General features: G+C 40.5%; 2 protein-coding genes across 5 annotated transcripts in view; both read left to right on the forward strand.

The window, feature by feature from the left end:
- Positions 1-11,507, forward strand: part of acsf3 (acyl-CoA synthetase family member 3) — a 57,209-nt gene extending 45,702 nt beyond the window's left edge. The window contains exons 8-10 of one of the 3 annotated variants that reach the window (XM_051944276.1): positions 4,986-5,120; positions 5,516-5,627; positions 8,925-11,507. In XM_051944276.1, coding sequence (XP_051800236.1) covers positions 4,986-5,120; positions 5,516-5,627; positions 8,925-9,039 — 362 coding nt within the window. In that variant the 3' untranslated portion in view covers positions 9,040-11,507. The remainder of the gene's footprint in view (positions 1-4,985; positions 5,121-5,515; positions 5,628-8,924) is intronic. The other 2 variants (XM_051944267.1, XM_051944270.1) reach the window with 2 other exon arrangements.
- Positions 1-18,841, forward strand: part of cdh15 (cadherin 15, type 1, M-cadherin (myotubule)) — a 57,889-nt gene that overhangs the window by 2,337 nt on the left and 36,711 nt on the right. Inside the window, exons 1-2 of one of the 2 annotated variants that reach the window (XM_022201368.2) lie at positions 11,624-13,224; positions 14,481-14,593. The gene's annotated coding sequence lies outside the window, so the exon portion shown is untranslated. Of the gene's footprint in view, positions 1-11,623; positions 13,225-14,480; positions 14,594-18,841 lie in introns of those variants that run through there. The other variant, XM_051944265.1, reaches the window with a different exon arrangement.

The raw sequence follows: 18,841 nt of genomic DNA on the forward strand, positions 1-18,841 counted from the left end.
CAGCTCCATCGCTTCAGAAATGTTCTTCCTGTTCTATTAACATTTTATTGTTTTCAATCTTTTTTTTTTTTTTGCTTTGAGGTCTCGATTTTTTAATCTGTTTTTTTTACAAATTGATCTTAAAGTTTAGATTTATTTTTCCTTTTTTTTTTCCAACACATCTTTTTGGCTGTCTGTCTTACAGTGTGTGCTGCTCTTTGATCAGCTTCAGTTATTTCAGGAAATGCTATACAGATACACTTAATTTGATTTTATTGAAAAATGTATTACTTTACATCTTCTAAGTTGAGTTCACACAACTGAGAGATTCCCTGTCATTGCAGGCATTCATATTTCTCGTCTTTTTGTTCCTTTCATTTTATTCAATACGTTTTGCCTGGTTTACTGTGGAATCTGTGGAGAATGCCACTAATGCAAAACTTTTATTTTCAAAAAACATGACAGCACGAATGCTGGTCATTCTTTTTTGTCGATAGAAATACTAGAGCTGCTGATAACACCCTTTTCTGTACAATGCTTTTTAGAAAAATATATTCAATGGTTTAAATTAGTTTATTATTGATTTTCATGCTACTGTTGCACTGTAGCCAACAAATGTCATTTTCTTCTTTTCTGAAAGACATCACAGAAGTTTTCTCTGCCCTCCATCCTCAGTTAAATTCTTGATCTGTTTTTATTTCTTTTTTTTTCCACACTATGTGCCTTCACTTTCTTTAATGCCTCAGAATGAGATGAAAGCCCAGTGCAATTAGGCTTCTTATCGTTTTAATTAAGAAAGCCATTCGGCCATATCTGCCTCAGACGCCATAACACATAATGGCAGAGAGTCTCTGATGCCTGAAGTAGTGATTGTGTGTGTGTATGTATGTGTTGTGTGTGAGTGCGTACAGTATGTGTGTGTGTGTGCGTGTGTACAAATGTGTGTGTACGTCCTAGTAACACAGTTCCCAACAATCTCTCTGCCGCCCTTCTTTCCTCTTTTATCAGTCTGTGTTCTCCAATCGCTATTCCCACTTGTGCGTCTCTCCAAACATGCTGTTCTATCCCTCGTTATTTCCTTCCCTCAAAGAGACAAGGTCAAAGAGTCCTGTAAAAGTACTTTAAACTCAATTCAACTATGTTGTCTGAGTGTTTCTTTTCAACCCTTTTGTCAACGATTGCTTCATTAATGCTGCTTCCTTTCTTTGCGCTTAAACATTTGCAGGCAGATGGACAGATTTTATGGTATTTTTATGTTTCAGCTCGTGCATACACACACAGGACGCACTAACAGCTTATCAGTGTGCATGTAAACTGCTCTTTTCTCCGAATCTATTTGCATAAGATGAGAGAGCTACATAGCTGTAACCAAATTATTCCTGCACTTTTCCCCCCTTTTACCCTTCATCCGAAAGAGGAGGCGAAGAGGGGAAACTGTAACTACTCTGATAGTGGTGGTGTTAACACCCAGCCAAGCTCCTCGACTCCCCCCTCTGTTCTCCCCCCCTCTCCCTCCATCTTCTCTCTCCTCCCCTGTTACCCTGGCCTATCAGTGCGGAGCAGTGGTCTGTGAAGAATTCCCAATATCTAAATTTACACACTGTATCAATCTTGTTTAATAGACTGGAAAGCTTATAGCCGCCATGGCAAGCCGGCAGAGAGGGCAGTGGTGATAAATTGTCGGTGTGCAGGCGACAGCCGCCCGTGATGTATAATGAAATATTTATGATTTATCCCAGCTAATAAACTGAAATGAAGTGCATGATGTATGGGAACAGATGGGCCCTCTATTGATGCTGAGGTGGAGAGGAAGAGGGGAAGAGGAGACAGGAAGATAGGTGGAGCGAAGGAAAAAGGAGATGTGATGAGAGGTGTTTGGAAGGTAGTGAGATAAAAATGAAGGGTAAGGATGGGAGTGAAGAGTCAGGAAACAGTGTTGTTTTTGTGTCTGGCATTTGCTAGAACAGAAAAAGCGGGACAAAGTGAACATATTAGTAAGATGGATAGAAGGATACTGGGTAAGAGTGGAGAACTAATGAGATTAAATGATGGAATAGAGGACAGACAGAAGATGGCGGTAAAAACAGACCACCAACAAAACGTAATTCTTCTCCTACAGTGTTGCATCGTGTTGATTTCAGGTAAGGCGGCAGAGTTGTTTTCTTTTATTGACTCCATATTTCAGATGGAGGCTCTGTCCTGCTGTAGTGTCTGCAAACAGCTTAACCTTAAATGTCCAGAGCCGTGCCCAGGATTTTAGAAATGCTGAGGAGTGTAAAGCCTCCCAGGGCAGCACCACCCCTCAGAAGAAATGAAGGAATAGCTCAGCATTATTGGAAAGTTGTTTGAGATGGCCGTTCTCGCATTAATATGAAGCCACCACCAGTAAACAGTTAGCTTAGCAGGAATGAAGGTAATTGTCGGCATGCTTGTGTCCAAAGGTGACAAAATCTCTCAACCAACAACTTTGTTTTCAAGCGTAAAATCAATGATTTCTCATTTCCAAATTCTAATTTCAATTGCTCCAAGCTCCCCACACCATGGTCTAAATGATTCAGTCGTTTTTAATTCTGGTAGTAAAATAATAAATAATCTTGGTTGTGTGGTTCAGTAAATTAATTTTTGTATAATTCCGTCCGTGGCCTCCCTTTTGTTGCCAGCCTTGTAGTGCTTTGTAGCAGGTAAATGAAGCATCAATTTAAAAGAAGGCCACAAAACACAATTATGATACAAAAAAAAACTATTTATCGAACCAAATGGCTCAAATACTGCAACATGAATATTACGAAGTAGTGCAGAAGTCAGATGTGTGTGTGTGATGTGTGGATGAGTGGTGCTTTGTGTGCTGTATGGTGAAACAAAACAGAATGAGGAGGAGAGGTTGGGGAGGATGTGACGAGACCAGAGACAGGTGACCAGATGGCAGTCCTTTATGCACTTTGCTCTCTGCTCAGCCCAGATGTTGCAGGTTCAAGCAAACAAGCCTCCCAACTCCACCTACCAACTACCTGCAGGGGGAAGTAACTAGTCGAACAAGATAAGCAGGCACACAGAATGGAACGGTTGTCACAATAAACGTGTAAAAGAAGTGTAAAAAAAATGCTGTTTTTATGTACATTAAATATTTTCTATTAACACTCTGAACCACGAAACCCACCAGTGAGTTTGAAAGGCATGTTATCTTGAAGAATTCTCAGAATGACACATTTGTTAGTGCAAGAAACTGCAAATAGATATTATTGTCAGATATTTAACATTCCAGTCGTCCCTGGATGTCCCAACTGTAGATATATAAAGACAGTAGAAATACAAAGACAAATAAATAAAATAAGAGGAAGAAATAAGAAGAAATGTGTTTTTCCTTTACTTTGAAAGCAACGTTATAGCATTATAATGTTGTTTTAAAAGCAAGGGAAAAGCACATTTCTTTATATTCTTTCTATTTTTATTAGCCTTTTATGGATTCATTTTTTTTTATTAATATTGCTTTAAATAGCAACATTATTTTATATTTCCACTTTTATTTTATTATTCTTTATAGATTTATTTTTGTCATTTGGCACTGTCACTCCATAATCAGGGACCATGCAATTAACATAGAAAACATCTGATATCTTGCATAAAGAGTCTACAGCATTAAGTTAATTTTCAACTCCCGTCTCTGATTGGGATTTTCAGTAAAGATAAATCATTTGCACTATTCGGATTTTGCAAAAAAATAAAATAAATAAATAAAAATCTGTTTCATGGATCCAACCAGGAAGCTATTGGTGACTCAGCTGGGACCAAAACTTGCATGACAAAATTCTGGAACTTTTCAGGTGAACCAGGTTGAACTGCAGGATGTGTTTGCATAAAGCAAAAATAGCTAGTAAAAACGTAGTATGTAGGGTCGCAATTTTTGTCCATTTTTGGTGATTTAACTTAAGTTTCTGCTTTTTTCACATTTGTGTCAATGTAACTGTCGTACTGCACAGAAGACATTCAAATTCTCTACTTCTAGCCATGATTGTGTTGTTTCTATAGATGTACAGGACTTTATATTGTTGGGAAATTATGAGGAGAAGCGTTACAAGAGCAAAAAACACCCAGACATTGCATCGGGGTTTCAGGGGATTAAAATTTAAGAGCTCACCATGTATATATGTATGCCTGAACCTCTTAAATTCACATAGAGATGGACAGACACTTGTCCTCTGTTACTGACTTCTCTGCCTCCAAACTTGAATAACAAAACCCTGCTTAACTCCACACAGTGTCTCATACACACACACACACATCCATTCCTTTGGTACCAGCTGTGGAGTGCCTGTAATACTCCAAAAGGACGCCTTCCTCTTCCCACCTGTCCTTCCCTCCTCTGTCCATTTTTCTCTCCTTCCGTCGCTCTCCACTCATCCATACTGACCCATTTCCTCGACTCGTCATCCCCAGGCCCAGCTGCGCCCCTCATCCCATATACTGTACTCCTCCTCCCCCACACCTGTCCCCCCAGACACCTATGTATGTGAGCAGGTGGTGGGTGTGTGTCTGGGGGATGCGGGGGGATCTTAAACACTCATCCATCCCGTGCACTCTGACTTTCTCTGCCTCAGACACACATGCATGCTTACAGACACACACACACACACCTTGTATTCAGCCAGGTTTACCTACCCTGCATTCCTTGTATCTGTGCTTTTGTGTTTAGTTTAACTGATCTGTCTTCCCCCAGAATCTGAAAAGTTCTTGTATTTCAGTAATTGCAGTTGTTGTGTGGCAAGTACAGCTCAGAATATGCTTTATGTAATAGAAATTAAGTGCATAGACTGTATTTGGAGAAAATGCTAATAAGTTAATTCAGACTAGAGTTGCTTTAAACCCAAAATAAACACAAATTCCTGTCTTTTTTTTAGCAATCCGTCCATCATATTACCTCCTCCTAAACCAAAAAATGATGAGGCATAACAGATATGATTTTTTTTCCCCATTTTGATGACTCTCCTCTGTCTTTGTATGACTTTTAGGAGACACGGCGGCCTATAAAGATGGCGTATATTGGATTCTGGGTCGCAACAGTGTTGACATCATCAAGAGTGGCGGCTACAAGATCAGCGCACTCGAGGTGGAGCGTCACTTACTGGCACATCCAGACATTATAGGTAAGAGTTCTGTGTAGGTTCAGCGTGTAAGTAGGAGGCCGGAGGTGAACTTTTTGTTGTTTTGACCTAATTCTGCACGCAGTATGTGAAATGAGACAATTCAGCTGAGGTTTTTCTGACACTGGAATGCTCTTGACTAAACCCTTAAATGAATGTACTGCATAGAAAACATCCAACATTGTTCAGCTTTTGTGCACGTATGCACCATCTTATTAGAGATAAGAGTCAGCACCTTGAAACACAGCGTCACTGTTTATTTCTAAAACCACTGTACGAAAGAAAGGCACAGCTGAAAGAAGGTGTATTTGTCCTTGCTCTGCACAGCAAAATGAAAGAATGTACTGGTTGAATTTTAACAGCAGCAAGTCTGGTTTTTGTGTCATATAATCTTTTAGACGTGGCTGTGATCGGGGCACCAGATGCAACATGGGGCCAGAAAGTCACCGCTGTGGTGCAGCTGAAGAAGGGACAGACGATGACCTTGCCAGAATTGAAGACGTGGGCAAGGTACTGTAACTTTCAGCTCAGTTTGTGAGTTATCAGGTGTATGCTAGCTTTGAAACTGAAGCTAAACCTGTGCCACAGATAGATAATGACCTTTATTGATTGCTGACGTAGATAAGGAAATTATTGAAGGGATAGATAGGTTGATATCTACTACTGCTAAAGTAGGTAAGATGCTTTCAAACACACACGTTTACAGTGGTGGAAAAAAGTTATACATTGTGAAATATTGCACTAACAATCACTGTTAGGTACACTTCTCAAGTGCAATTTCTTTTAGTGCAATCACTGGCAAAATAATAAACAAATCCTAAACAGCCATTAAAATCTTAAAATTAATTGGTTTCATAAAAATAAGAAATTTTGAGTATTGGGTGATTTAAACAATAATCAAAAAAATATTATTTGTATTGGTTTGTGTCTGTCTAATGCAACCACACCGTTTGAAACACAACAAACTTTTTTCAACCACCATAAGCTTGGATTCTTCAGTCTTAAAAATGCCGTCCCTTCATTCACTTTAGGCAAACAGATTGTCTGGCAAAAAATGTAACCTTGCTCAACGTTGCAGCAGTGGAGTTTCATTCAGCAATGCACTATGTTCACTAAATCAATACATGCAAGTCCATTTTCCTGGTAGAAGCACAAGCTATTTCTTTATGTAATTGTACTGTTTGATTTGTACTTGTAAAGGAGGAGAACAACAGCTCAGTCTCATACCAAAATGTGTAACCGCTACATTGGTGCACAGCGCAAGACATTAATTTTACAGGAAAGGATGTAAAATGGTGAGATACTTGTGTGTTTTAGTAGCTATTCTCGTGGCGGAATTTATCACCAGTCAATAAAACAAACCGAGTTTTGTAGTTGAAACCATAATCTTTCCATAAACTTAAACTTAATCAAGTCATTTGGACAATAGCAAACAGCAACTGAAAAAGACAGAGAACAGTAGCATAAAACACAAACTGAGAATGAAACAAACGGCAATGTAAAAATGTGTAAAGATAATGTGAAGCAAATAATGGTGCTACACAAAGGCTGAACTTCAGTTCTGTGTTGGCTTATTTTGCTGACCTTATTGCTGTTTTTATATTTAAAAGAAGTAGAAACTTGCGAGTAATGTGACACGAAACTTGTGAATCACATGATGTGGATGTAGAGTAATAAATACAAATAGGTCACAGAAAGCATAGACATCTCACGTTTTTACTGCTTTTATTGTGAAATCGATGCGTTATATTGTTTATCAACGTTGAGAATGAAATAGTAGTCTCTCCGGTAAGTTTTCAAGGTTATAAAATTCATTGTCATACTGTAATAAAGCCTAAAACTCATGGATATGTTGTTCTAATCTGGTGTTTCCTGGTAAATAATTGAAACACACAGTCTTTTATTTAAGCATAGTGTTATTTTTAGACTCAACAACCAGGAAGGGTAACACCACTAACCACTGGATCACCTGCCACCTTTAAAAGTGCTTTGCGACCGCAGGTGGACTCCAAACCGGCACCACCAGTGGAGACTGTGACCTGCATAAGTTAAAACCAATCCATCATCCTGAATTCACCAAAAACACACACACAAGAGCACCATATTCCATTGTAGCAAAGGAGTGCTGAGAGTGTGTTGGTTAAGTCTTATTACGCTGATTCAAGAAGACATTCTCCGCAGCTCTTCGTCAGTCCTGTAGAAACCAAATGGAGGCTCCTGATTCAGACTCTGCAGCTCTCTGAGCAGTTCAGCACACATCCCCAGTGAGTGGCCCTGAAGTCCTTAGATCAATAGAAGAGGATGTGAGAGAAAGAGAGGCCAGAGATGGACTAATGAGGGGAGCGGGAGGAAAGATGGGAGATGAAAAAGAGGAAGATGTGGAAGAAGCAAGCAAATGATTGTTATGGGGGGCTTTGTCCTATGAGCTCACATTGTCTGTTTTTTTTTTCCCCACCTCCTTTTCTAAATGTCTGCGTTTGTCTGCTGCAGACTGCTACCGGTGACATGCAGCCCTCCACAGTGCAAAGACATAAACATTCCTCTTCTTCTTCCACCTTCAATTTTCATAAATTTCACTCGTTTTTCCACCCTTTTCTCCACTTTCCCAAAATCTGTTTTGTTCCTCCTCACCATCTTTTGTACAACCCACTGGTGTCATTTGTTCACATCTCTGAATTCTGTGTGAGTGCAGCTTGTGTGTGTGTGTGTGTGTGTGCAACTTTTTGTATTAGTACAACTTTGTGTGTTTGTGTGTGTCCAGGATGTGGGCTCTATATGGTGTACGGATGTTAGATCCTACTGCTGCTGGTCCAGTGTGGTCTTTTACTACTGCAGCCTGTAGCCCAGGTTAACACACACATGCACACACAAACACGCACAAAACCTGTAAACAAACGCACAACCAATGTTTGCAGCCAGGGGTGCCGCCACCGGACAGGTAGTGCGGCAGACAGTCCGTTGCTGAGGCCGGGGAGTAGGGGAGCAAAAAGGAGATAAAATGAGACATAAACAAGTAGATGGATGCTCACTCTTCAGTGCCCTGGCTTCAGCTGTCAGTCTGAATCTCTGTCACACCCTCTGTGCCCCGACACACATGTTCACGCACACGCCAACACGCTGCCCCAGAGAAAATGGTGACACGAGCGAGCCCCATTACAGAGCAGCGTATGTATGCACACATACTCGCTCACACTTTACTCACTGAGTCAGAGAGACGGAGACATCTGCTGAAAGGAGTGTTTGATGGCAACCGTATGAGTCATTATGTTCACTCGCACAACAGGAATGCACACAGGAACACGCACGCGCACACATACGCACAAACAAACAAACAAACAAACTAGGTTAGAAGATAATAAAAAAGCTCCAGGCTTCGAGACTTGACGTAACAACCAAGCACTCAAAACGGAAAAAATAAAACACTTTTAATTATCCCAGCCTTCTGTTTTTCCTTTTATTATTTGTTTTTTTGTTTTTTTTATTTCATCTCACAGTGATTATATTGTTTTGTACAAAGGGAATTGTCTGTGTCTGGAAGGCGAACTGGGGATATTAGGGAGGAGAGCTGCAGACTGTATGAAGGACATTTCTTTCCTTATCTCGACTACTCTGCCACAGGGCTAGCTTTTGTTTTGCAATTGTTTTCTGTTTTTGTTTCCTTTTTTTCCCCCCCTTGTTGTTGCATATGTGCGCGTGTGCATGTTTCCCATCCACGTTGGGGAATTTGTCGGTGCTATGTGTGTCCTTGTGCATGCGTTTCTCCTGTCTAAACTGTCGTCAGCGTATTAACATGAATGTTTATTGCAGGGAGCACATGGCGCCCTACACCATTCCTACAGGCCTGGTGCTGGTGGAGGAGATGCCGAGGAATCAGATGGGCAAGGTCAACAAGAAGGACCTCCTGCGACACTTCTTTCCATGACTGGACAACTTTGATGTGTATGACAACATACAGATTGCCGGTTAAAGAACTGCCGGTGGACACCACTGCCTGGTTATCCCTTTCTGGTCAGATAAACATTATGAGAAGTATACAGCAAGAATGGTAAATAGAGGAAAAACACCTTATGGAAAGTTCTCTAATCTCTGAGGTATGTTAATCATACTGCAAACACTGCTGAAAAGGTATTTTTATTACATTGAGTAACAATTATCCGAGCCATACTTACTCTGCTTTTATGTAAGACAGTTCTGGAAGTCATAACTTTGATATGTACAACCCGGTCTCACGGGGATTCGTGAAACTGTCACGTAAGTTTTAGTTTCGGTTTCGTGCGCACCAACACGATTTCGTCATGTTTTTCGTGCCGCTCACCACGAAATGTTTTTCGCTGTGGTAATCACATCTGAAAGTGGTTTATACCGGCGGATTCATGACGATCTAAGCTGTCCATCGGCGTATACTGCTTGTGTGATCGCGTTTGTGGCCGCCGGCCGCCGGACATTCTTGAAATTCCTATGCAAATTGGTAAGTGTAGCACCGGCTTATGGTTAGGTTATGGTTAGGATTATGGTTAGGGTTATGTTTAGGGACGATGTCATGCAAAATATAGCGTTGGATTCGCCACGGTTTTACATTAAAAATATAATATAGCCATTCTTTTGAAATACGTTCTGAGTGGCACGAAAAGTCCGCCGTTTAAAATACATTGGTGTGCATTTCGTGGTGAGCGGCACGAAAAACATGACGAAATCGTGTTGGTGCGCACGAAACCGAAACAAAAATTTACGTGACAGTTTCACGAATCCTCGTGAGATCGGGCTGATATGTAAGGACACAAAATGTGTTGCCAAATGGTTTGCCAGTTAATTTATCAAAAAAAACCTCCAAACTAGCTGAAGTGGCGTTGGAAACGGTGAGTAACAATTCATTAACCAGAATTAATGTAACAGACAAGCAATACGAAAGAAGTTTTCAAACATTGCCAATGGCTGTGCTGTAGAATGTGAATTTACAAACTCTATGCATTCTTAACCGGTTTAGTGTATGCAGTAAACCCACGAAAAACTCCAGTTTTGTGAGTGTGTTCTCAAATAACACTATTGTTATTCCCAAAATGGAATCGAAGGGAGTTGAGCTGTTCACGTCTGCAAAAGAAATGCAAATGAATTAGAAAAGTTTGTGAGGCAGCTCTTGGAAAACATAGAAATGAGTGCTGAAATTTCATGGTTTGTTCATTTTTGACTGTAGCACTGATGATCTCATGTTCTAATTGCAAAGGATTAATATGATATACTGTTAATATGTAATAATAGACTGGGATGAAATGTGATCTACACTGACAGTCAATAGAAAATTTGAGACCATATTTTTCAACATAATTTTTATTTTGAAGCCCGAAACTTCATTTTTTTCATATGAATCATGTGTTTAGCATATTGGCATACAAAAACAAAAATCTAAAGTTTCAGGAATGATTTCAAAATAAAGAATTTCACAAAAGAAAAGCGCACCTGCCAAACACAAAGTCACAACAGTCAATACCGAGTATGGCCTCCATTTGCTTCGATGCAGGCAGCAATCCGTCGGCGCATGCTTTGGACCAGGCTTCTGATTGTGGGTTGGGAACAGCCCATACGCCTGGCTACATCACTGTAGCTCAAACCGGCCTCCACCATACCCAGTGCCCGGAGACGTTGTTCATGTGATAGACGTGGCATGATGCTGTTCACTGGACTAACAATGGTGGCCTTTTTTGGGCCTTTATATAGGCCTTCAAAACCCATTCTCAAATTGTGCAGATACTCACTGAGTATTGCTTGGTGTGTATTTGGTTCACTTTTGCAAAGTGACCAACCCATGTGCAGTGAATCATGACAAAATGACAACTTATCATTATCTCAACTGCCAGGGCACTAGATCATCAGTAAATCCACAATGAATAGTTACAACCCCCCTACAAGTAGAATTCTGCCTACATTTCTACCTCAAAGTTTCTGTTGACTGTCAGTATAGTTCCTTCAGAGTCAATATTCTTTATTTCTGAAGTGTTCAATCTGCCTTTATGAGACAGCAACAGCTAGATTTAGCTGCTGATTTGTGTTCTGATTTTCTGATAAACATGCTCAAACACAGCTGCAGCTTTTGGTCAAGATTGCCTGAAGCACTCCTACTGGCATATTCACATGTTTTATTGGTGAACCTGATATGATCGGAGAATACACAGTGACATTTTGAATTGTGAAAGTGTGAACACAATTAAGGACTATGGCTAATTACACCAGCACGAAGCTAAATCAAAGACAATGTGGAGGCAGAACAGGAGAGTGATGATCTTTGGAAACACTACTCGGCTATATTAGCTTCTTGGCACACACTGATGACATGGATTATCTGAAAAGTAAAATGCTGTTTTAAAATTTAAATTAAAAAAATGTGTTAGAATAGTATTTGTTTGCTGTTTTTTTCACAAAGCAGTGTTGCTCCATTCGTTTTCTCTCTGCATGTGTGTGTCTGTGCAGCTGTGGTTACACAGGTGTGATGAGAGCCTGAAGGCGGATTCTCTAGCAAGGCACAACACCACAGCTGGATGCCCCGCACTCCATCTGACTAACCTTCTCACTCCGCTCGCTCTTCTCACCTCTCATCCTTTCTCATCTCCATTCCTCCAATACTTTGCCTCTTCTGTCTTCAGCACAAGTCACAACAGATTGCAGCGGCGCCGGGACCGACTTGACTGTGAGAGTCCTTTTGAATGAGCCATGGCATGCTGCCAGAATAGACAGAGAGCATGTGAAGAGATGAAAGAAAAATCGCAGACAGGAGAGAAAATATAAAGCAGGACTGTCAGAAAGATTGGAGCCTTAACAAGAGCTGGCTGGAGAAAGAAAGATTAAAGAAATGGAGATGCGTGCACAAAAAAAAAGTCAGCATGCGGTTTTGAGTAAGTGATATGCAATGGATTTGGTGATAAAGAAGAAGGGGGACGAGAGAAGGAGGCACTAAAATACAGTTGAGATAAACAGTCATGATGAACAGCCAGAGAAGTGAAGATGGAAAGAAATACAAGTGCAACCCCCAGCCGATACAACCTCCTGTCCACACACACATGCACACACTCGTCCGCCCACAGTCACCAGAGACCTGATTAAGAGAGCAGAGCTATCGATCTGTGGGCTGGCAGGCTAGGATGGATGAGCAGGCAGGGCTGCAGGAGCACCAGAGGACAGCTTCAGTGCCCCCAAATCCCCTCGCCACCCCACCCAACCACCCACGCCAGAGCTGGGAGTCAGCCAGGGCCACGGGCAAGAAGGCTGGGTCTGCCACGCCGAGGCTGCTGCCAGCAACGGAGGGTCAGAATCAAAACTGAGGAGTGTGGAGCTGGTGTGCGGTAATAGGTGCACTGTACTGTAGGTGTGTGCGTTTGGGGATGGAGGAGGGGTGCGCACTCAGGATGGGTTTCAGTGCTCGCCGCGTGCACGCAGAGGGAGGGGAGGCTGGTGGATATTCCCTGGACTCGAGCTTGATGGAGTACTCGTGCCCTTGAACTGTCTCCACCTCCCCTTTCTGTCTCAAACACACACACATTCAAGCACACTCTGCCTATGTTTGCTGGAGCGTGTTGGAAGAGGTTGTCTGCAGATGGCTGCTTATTGGGCCCCAGGGTCCTGGAGGGTGGGTTATGGGGGACACCGGTGAGGTTGTTTATGTGTTGGAGAGTTTGGACAGAGTGGCAAAGGTTTGAAAGAGGGTGATGTTACAAAGAGACAAGGAGAGAGTTCGTGTTATGTTTTGCCGTCCTTAGTCACAATTTCACTTTTCATGTAAGCCTGCCTGCAAGGTGAGATTTCTTTTTCTGGGCGAATTTAGCCTGCTGTTCAGATGATGGATGCATTAAATTATGACAGGAACCAGGTGGCATCACAAGCTAACAAACGATTGAAACCGTATTGCATTTCAAAAAGAGTTTTCTTTTATTGCATCAGGCACGCTGATCAAATGCCACTTCATTCAATCATTGATTCATTTTCTCCACCCGCTTTTCAGAATCGGATCCCGGCAAACACCTGGTTGAAGGCAGCAGGCGGTTTGCAGCTTCGTCACAGGCTGGACATGGCCTGTGGGCAGTCAGTTGACTAGCAAACAGACCAAAGGAGACAAGAACAGGTACAAACCAAGAAAAAGAAAAATCCTAATCTGGAGTGTTTCCAAGTGTTTCAGAATAAAAGCAATTAAAGAGCACCGGAACACCAGCTGATCTCCAGTGGTTTGACCTCTCACCGTGCTGCAGTGATGTAATAGTGTACTTCTGCACAGACTGGAAGCTTTTGAGAGAAGGTGAAACACTGCTTTTCAGAGTGGTATTTAAGCATGAGTCACTGGCTAAATTGAATGGAACTCAAGCATAACGACACCAGCTAAAACGTGTAAATGTATCGAAAAATGGAGACATTTTGCAACATGAGATGATTGGTACCACTCTCATGTATGTACGTTATATGTGATCCAGCATCCAGGTAGCTTAGCATCAAAACTGAAAACAGAAGAAAGCAGCTTATCAGGAAGTTGCCCACAGCCCAGAAATAATCCATCTCTTGCCCCCCTTTACAACCACAGCTTGTTGATGGACTTTTTTACAGATTAAACAACACATGGTAAAGTGATAGAACATGCCAGGTTGATTTAATTACCTTTGGACAGTGGTGCACCAGCAGTTTTGCCCCTTTTTTCCAGTCTGCTAAACTCAGCTAACCATGTTCTGGCTACAGTTTCATATTTAATACTATACTAATAAGACGTAAGCATAGTATTGATTTTCACATCAAACACTTAGTAAAAAAGGCAAATAATTGAATAGTTTTGTAAAAAATTCTTTTTCATGTGCAATATTTCATTATTATATGTGATATAACTTTATTATAATATTATTTTAGCATTCTTCTTTTCATTTCCACTAATGTATTCTACTTATATGGTATTGCTTTCTTACTATGCATGTCATTTATTTTCATGCTGTGTAATTTTATTTTCTGAGAAATAACTAGCAAAACTATTTTATTTGGGATTAACAGACGATTAGTCTTATCTTGTCCAATTTTTAACCAAAAAGCATCAATTTATCAATTTAAAAAGTTCCATCTTTTAATATTTGTTGAATGGGATTGTCTAATGGTAAGCAGTAAACTATTACAAAATTCAGTGGCAAAGGCAGCAACTACAGAAATTTGCTTCATTGAGTTAAATTTTGGATCTAAATTCAGTTGAGAATTGTCGATTAACGTCTGAACACAATAGCTCAGAGATCCTGATTCACAATGCAACCAATACAGAGAGGTCAGCACTGTGTTAATGTCCTCTGAGGGTGTACTTGTGCATACAGTATGTAACGTTGACAGTCACCCTCTGTCACTGTGACTCCACAGAAGTCTCAGTTCGTCAATGTGGCCTGAACATGAAAGCCATCCATCATGAATGATCCTGGAGAAGAAAGAAGTTCCTCCCTCTTCTCTCTGAATTCTGACTGCATAATAAACAGGTCAGACTGAGGCAGTGAGCCACACAAACGCAACATCCCCTGAATTCACGGCAGAGCATTTATACACTGCTGTTCTGTTATACACTGCAGACGCAAACAGAAACTTGGGCTATAATTATACAGTCAAACACTCACGTGTACACTTTTGACAATCACAAAAGGCTCCGGGCCTGCGGCTACTTGATCAACATGACAGGCTTTATGGATGTAAGTGGGTAGAGAGACGAGTGATGGGAGGATGACAGGCAAGGCTCTTCAGCCCCAGGGACACCCAAGTATACAGAACACACACACAAGCAAACACACATCAGTGAATCCAGAACCCCACCAGGCCTGTGTGGGTGTGTAACCAATGCTTGTAGTGGCAGGTTGTTGTTTACATGGAGCTCATGTTTATTCTAAAGCTACTTACACCTCACTGGCTCGGCCTCAGGCTTCATTCCTGTGAAACTCCCGCTGACTCGCTCTCTGTTTTCTCTGCCTTTTTGTCTGTTGATGTTTTTCCCCTCTTTTTTAATTCTATTACTGTCGCTTCCTTTCTTTTTGTTCTGCGTCCCTCATTAATCTTTTTTTCTCCCTATTGAAACAACAATACAGACATGTGCTCAACATAACTGTACACAAAAAATCTAAAATTTGATATATATATGTGGAATTCAATATATATACATCTATAGTGTTAGAAGAGCACAATTTTTTCATTTTTTTATTGGAAATTATGCATGTTAATGTCTCATTGTACTCAGAAATAACAGCATAGAACAAATAAACGAATGGAATTTAACAAAAATCAATTCAGAAACCAAAATGCATTCCAAACTTATGAATCATCGAAGTAGCCACCTTTGGCAGAGAAAACAGCTGAACACACTCGTGGCATTCTTTCCACAATAGAAATCAAATATTCTTTAGAGAGTTCTTCTCAGTTCGGTTGCAGAAGTTCCCATAAATGTGTGTTACTTGTAGGTTGCTTTGCTTTCACTCTTCTGTCCAGTTCATCCCAAACCAGCTCCATGATGTTTAAGTCTGGACACTCCATGTTTTCAAGCTGACCATCTTGTTCTTTTTTCCTAAAGTAGTTCTGGCTTAGCTTGGACTTGTGTTTTGGATGAACACCTCACCAACATTTCTTGTTCCCTGATAAAAGCCTTTTTTGATAATTCTGAAAGTTTGGGAGTCTAAATATATAATGTTAAAAAAAAATACACATAGAAATACAGTAAAATTGAATCTAATTTTTGGAGGTTTTTTTGTTTACCATGTAGAATATACAAGTATTCAGTGTTATATAAATCATTCTTAAAATGTGTAATGACATTTTTTTACACTCTTATTGCAAATCCAAACTGTAACTTAATTTATACAATGATAAAAATAAATACATTCAAAATTCTGTTTACTAATTTAAAATTTGGAGGAAAAAGGTTTATTGGATATATATATTATGCAGAGTTTTAACATGACCTTCTTTAATCTCATTTGTAATGATTGTAATTCTTGGGTAATATCCATACTGTCTGTCAGCTCATATCTTTAAAAACAATCTCCCAAAAATCTTGTCGTCCAGCAATAATTCCCCTGCTTTCATATAATGTGTTGTTTATGTGTTTGTTGTTGCACTGAGCAGTTATAATGTCAGCACCATTTATCATCATGAAAGGTTTTATCCTCGGTGCTTCTTGAAACTGAAGATGGCTTTTCATAAGGTGGGAAAGACCATTAGGAATGACTTTCATTACACAATTCTCTGCTTGTTACAGTACAAGATTTAACAAGAGGGACTCATGTACATGTATATAAAATACCTTTATCAAATCAGTGTTGCTTATGTATACATTTTTCTCTGACAGGAATATCTCCATTATTCCATATGATGGTTTTGTGAGGGGGGTATTTTGTAATGTAATATAATTTCTAAGCCAGTGGGGTCTGTTCTTAAAATTTTGATAGCTTTTTAGAAAATGTGTTAATGTTATTACAAGTAAGTAGTAACATATCGTTTTGTTGACATTGTTGAGACATTCCTTCATCCAGTTTACTTTAAATGTGTAATTTGAATCTAGAACATTTATTCGTCCAAATCAGACTTTTTTTCTGAACCCTTTGAACTATTTTCAAATTTTATGTAATTTTTTTCCCTTTCATTTCCTCGATTTTTACTTTAAGATAAACACCGATAGAACAGGGTAAACATATCTTGAAATATCCTCGGCCTACCAACAAAAATAGATTTGTCATGTCGAAGCCACATATTCATGATACATCCAAGAAGGAAGTTACATACTTGTTTAGTTCACATATCTTTAATTACATCAGTATCTAAATAGATGACCATTTTTTCAATGGAATATTTCCTCGTCTTTCATCATCTGCATCAGTTTGACTTTATACATTTTCCAGTGCTAAGAAGCAACCCTGAAATCTTCGGAAATTCATTAATAATTTGTATAGTTCAGTGTGGTGTTTGTCTTTCGGGAATAAAACTGCATCATCTGTAGCTGTGCAATTCGGATTTCTTTCTGAAATATAGACAGAACATTTATATTGGGGCTGTTAAAATTCTTTAATGGAAGTAACTTTGTGACAGAAGTAAAAATGGAGGAACTGGACAGTGATGGTGCTCTAATCTTTGAAGCTTTTAAGACAAATCATTGTAGACTCCACATGAAATCTTATATGCAAATCATTGTTCTACAGTTCAACACAAGAAAAGCACTCAGAGAGCGCACTACTCCACCAAGGCTGCTCAGTTTTCCGACGAATGAAATCTTTATTAAAAAATGACATTGCACAGGCATGTGTTTTGCATGTTTACATTATGTACGGATACCGAATCACGTGACCTAATTTTTCGAATCTTGTCCAATAATTGTACTCAGTGCTAGTTTCCAGTTAGCAAATATTTGTTTGCCAACATATTGAACTACGATTCTGAGCAGTGTAAGCATTACACAGCATCAACATGTTAGCACGCTGACATTAGCATTATGTAGCATGGAGGCAGACTTTCAGTTTTTGCAGTGGAACCCAGCTTAAAAAAACTTTTGAGGGGAAAAAAACCCCGAATCAATAGTGAATTATCATGTTCTGGCGCTCATAACTCGGCCCACTCAACAATGGAGAGAGACAAGGTCATGAGAGAATAAATAGCAGGCAGACTAGCTAATGATCTATCATTCTGGACAAGCGGCTGCACCCGAGAGCGGGCTGGCTGACAAGATCATTAATAAAAGCTGCTGGGAGAGTGATCGATCGGCTTGATGGATGATCAGAGCCACAAATACTATAAAACACCTGGATGTCAAGCCTCGTCTCTTTGAGGAGAGGGAGGGAGGGAGGGAAGAGGAGAGGAGGGACCCTTAAAGAAAGAAAAAAATAAAATAAGAATCCCAGACCCCAACAGGGAGTCTTCAGAGGGGATCAAACCCTGCCGCTCAACCTCTGTACTGTGCTGGAAAATGAATTCAGTGTCGCATGTGAAGGTTTGTGCATGTATCAGCCGTGTTATGTGTCTGCCGGTGTTGCTTGATGCAGTCAGGGTGTGTCGCAGTCCACAGAAGCTCAGTGTGAAAGCATCAGTGTAATTTCAGGTAGATCAGGGAGTCAGCGGGTGTCGAGCTGTACAGCGGTCCGCCGTGGTGTAATGGGAGGTATTTATTATTGACGTGCTCCCCTCACACCATTACTGAGCTCTGTGGTGGTAATCTGTGTCTCTTCTAGGTCCCTCCACTCCCTTCTTCTTCCCTGCTCTCCCTCTCCCTCTGCTCTATCTGCGGCGTCTGCCAGCATGTTACAGTGTCTCTTTTGTCATCTGCACACAAATACGCTCGCACACCTTACTCAGCAGTTCATCTCGATTCCTAATCTTTTCAGAGAGGGAGAGAGAGGGAGAATGAGTTCAGAAGGAGTACAGTCTCCTTGCATGGCTGCGTGTATCAATATCTGTACATTGATCTGGCCTTGCCTCTCCTCCTCCATTCATCCAGATATAGATTGGTTTTCCCAGCAGGTATCTGTGCCTAGAATCTGACTGATGGGCGGAGTGCTTAAGGGAGGCTTTATTGAACCAGGGTGTCCCACATGCCACTAGAGTGTGTTAGACCACTGAGCAAAAAGGCACTGGGAGGAGACACTTGTTCCCAGCCACAGCCACAGAAATGACACTCTTATCAATTTGTGAATCGATACAGCGGTAAAGATTCAGGTGTGTAGGCCTGCAATTATCATTTTTATTATCAGCGTTCTCAA

Source organism: Acanthochromis polyacanthus, chromosome 2, assembly GCF_021347895.1.
Source record: "Acanthochromis polyacanthus isolate Apoly-LR-REF ecotype Palm Island chromosome 2, KAUST_Apoly_ChrSc, whole genome shotgun sequence".
NCBI lineage: Eukaryota > Metazoa > Chordata > Actinopteri > Pomacentridae > Acanthochromis > Acanthochromis polyacanthus.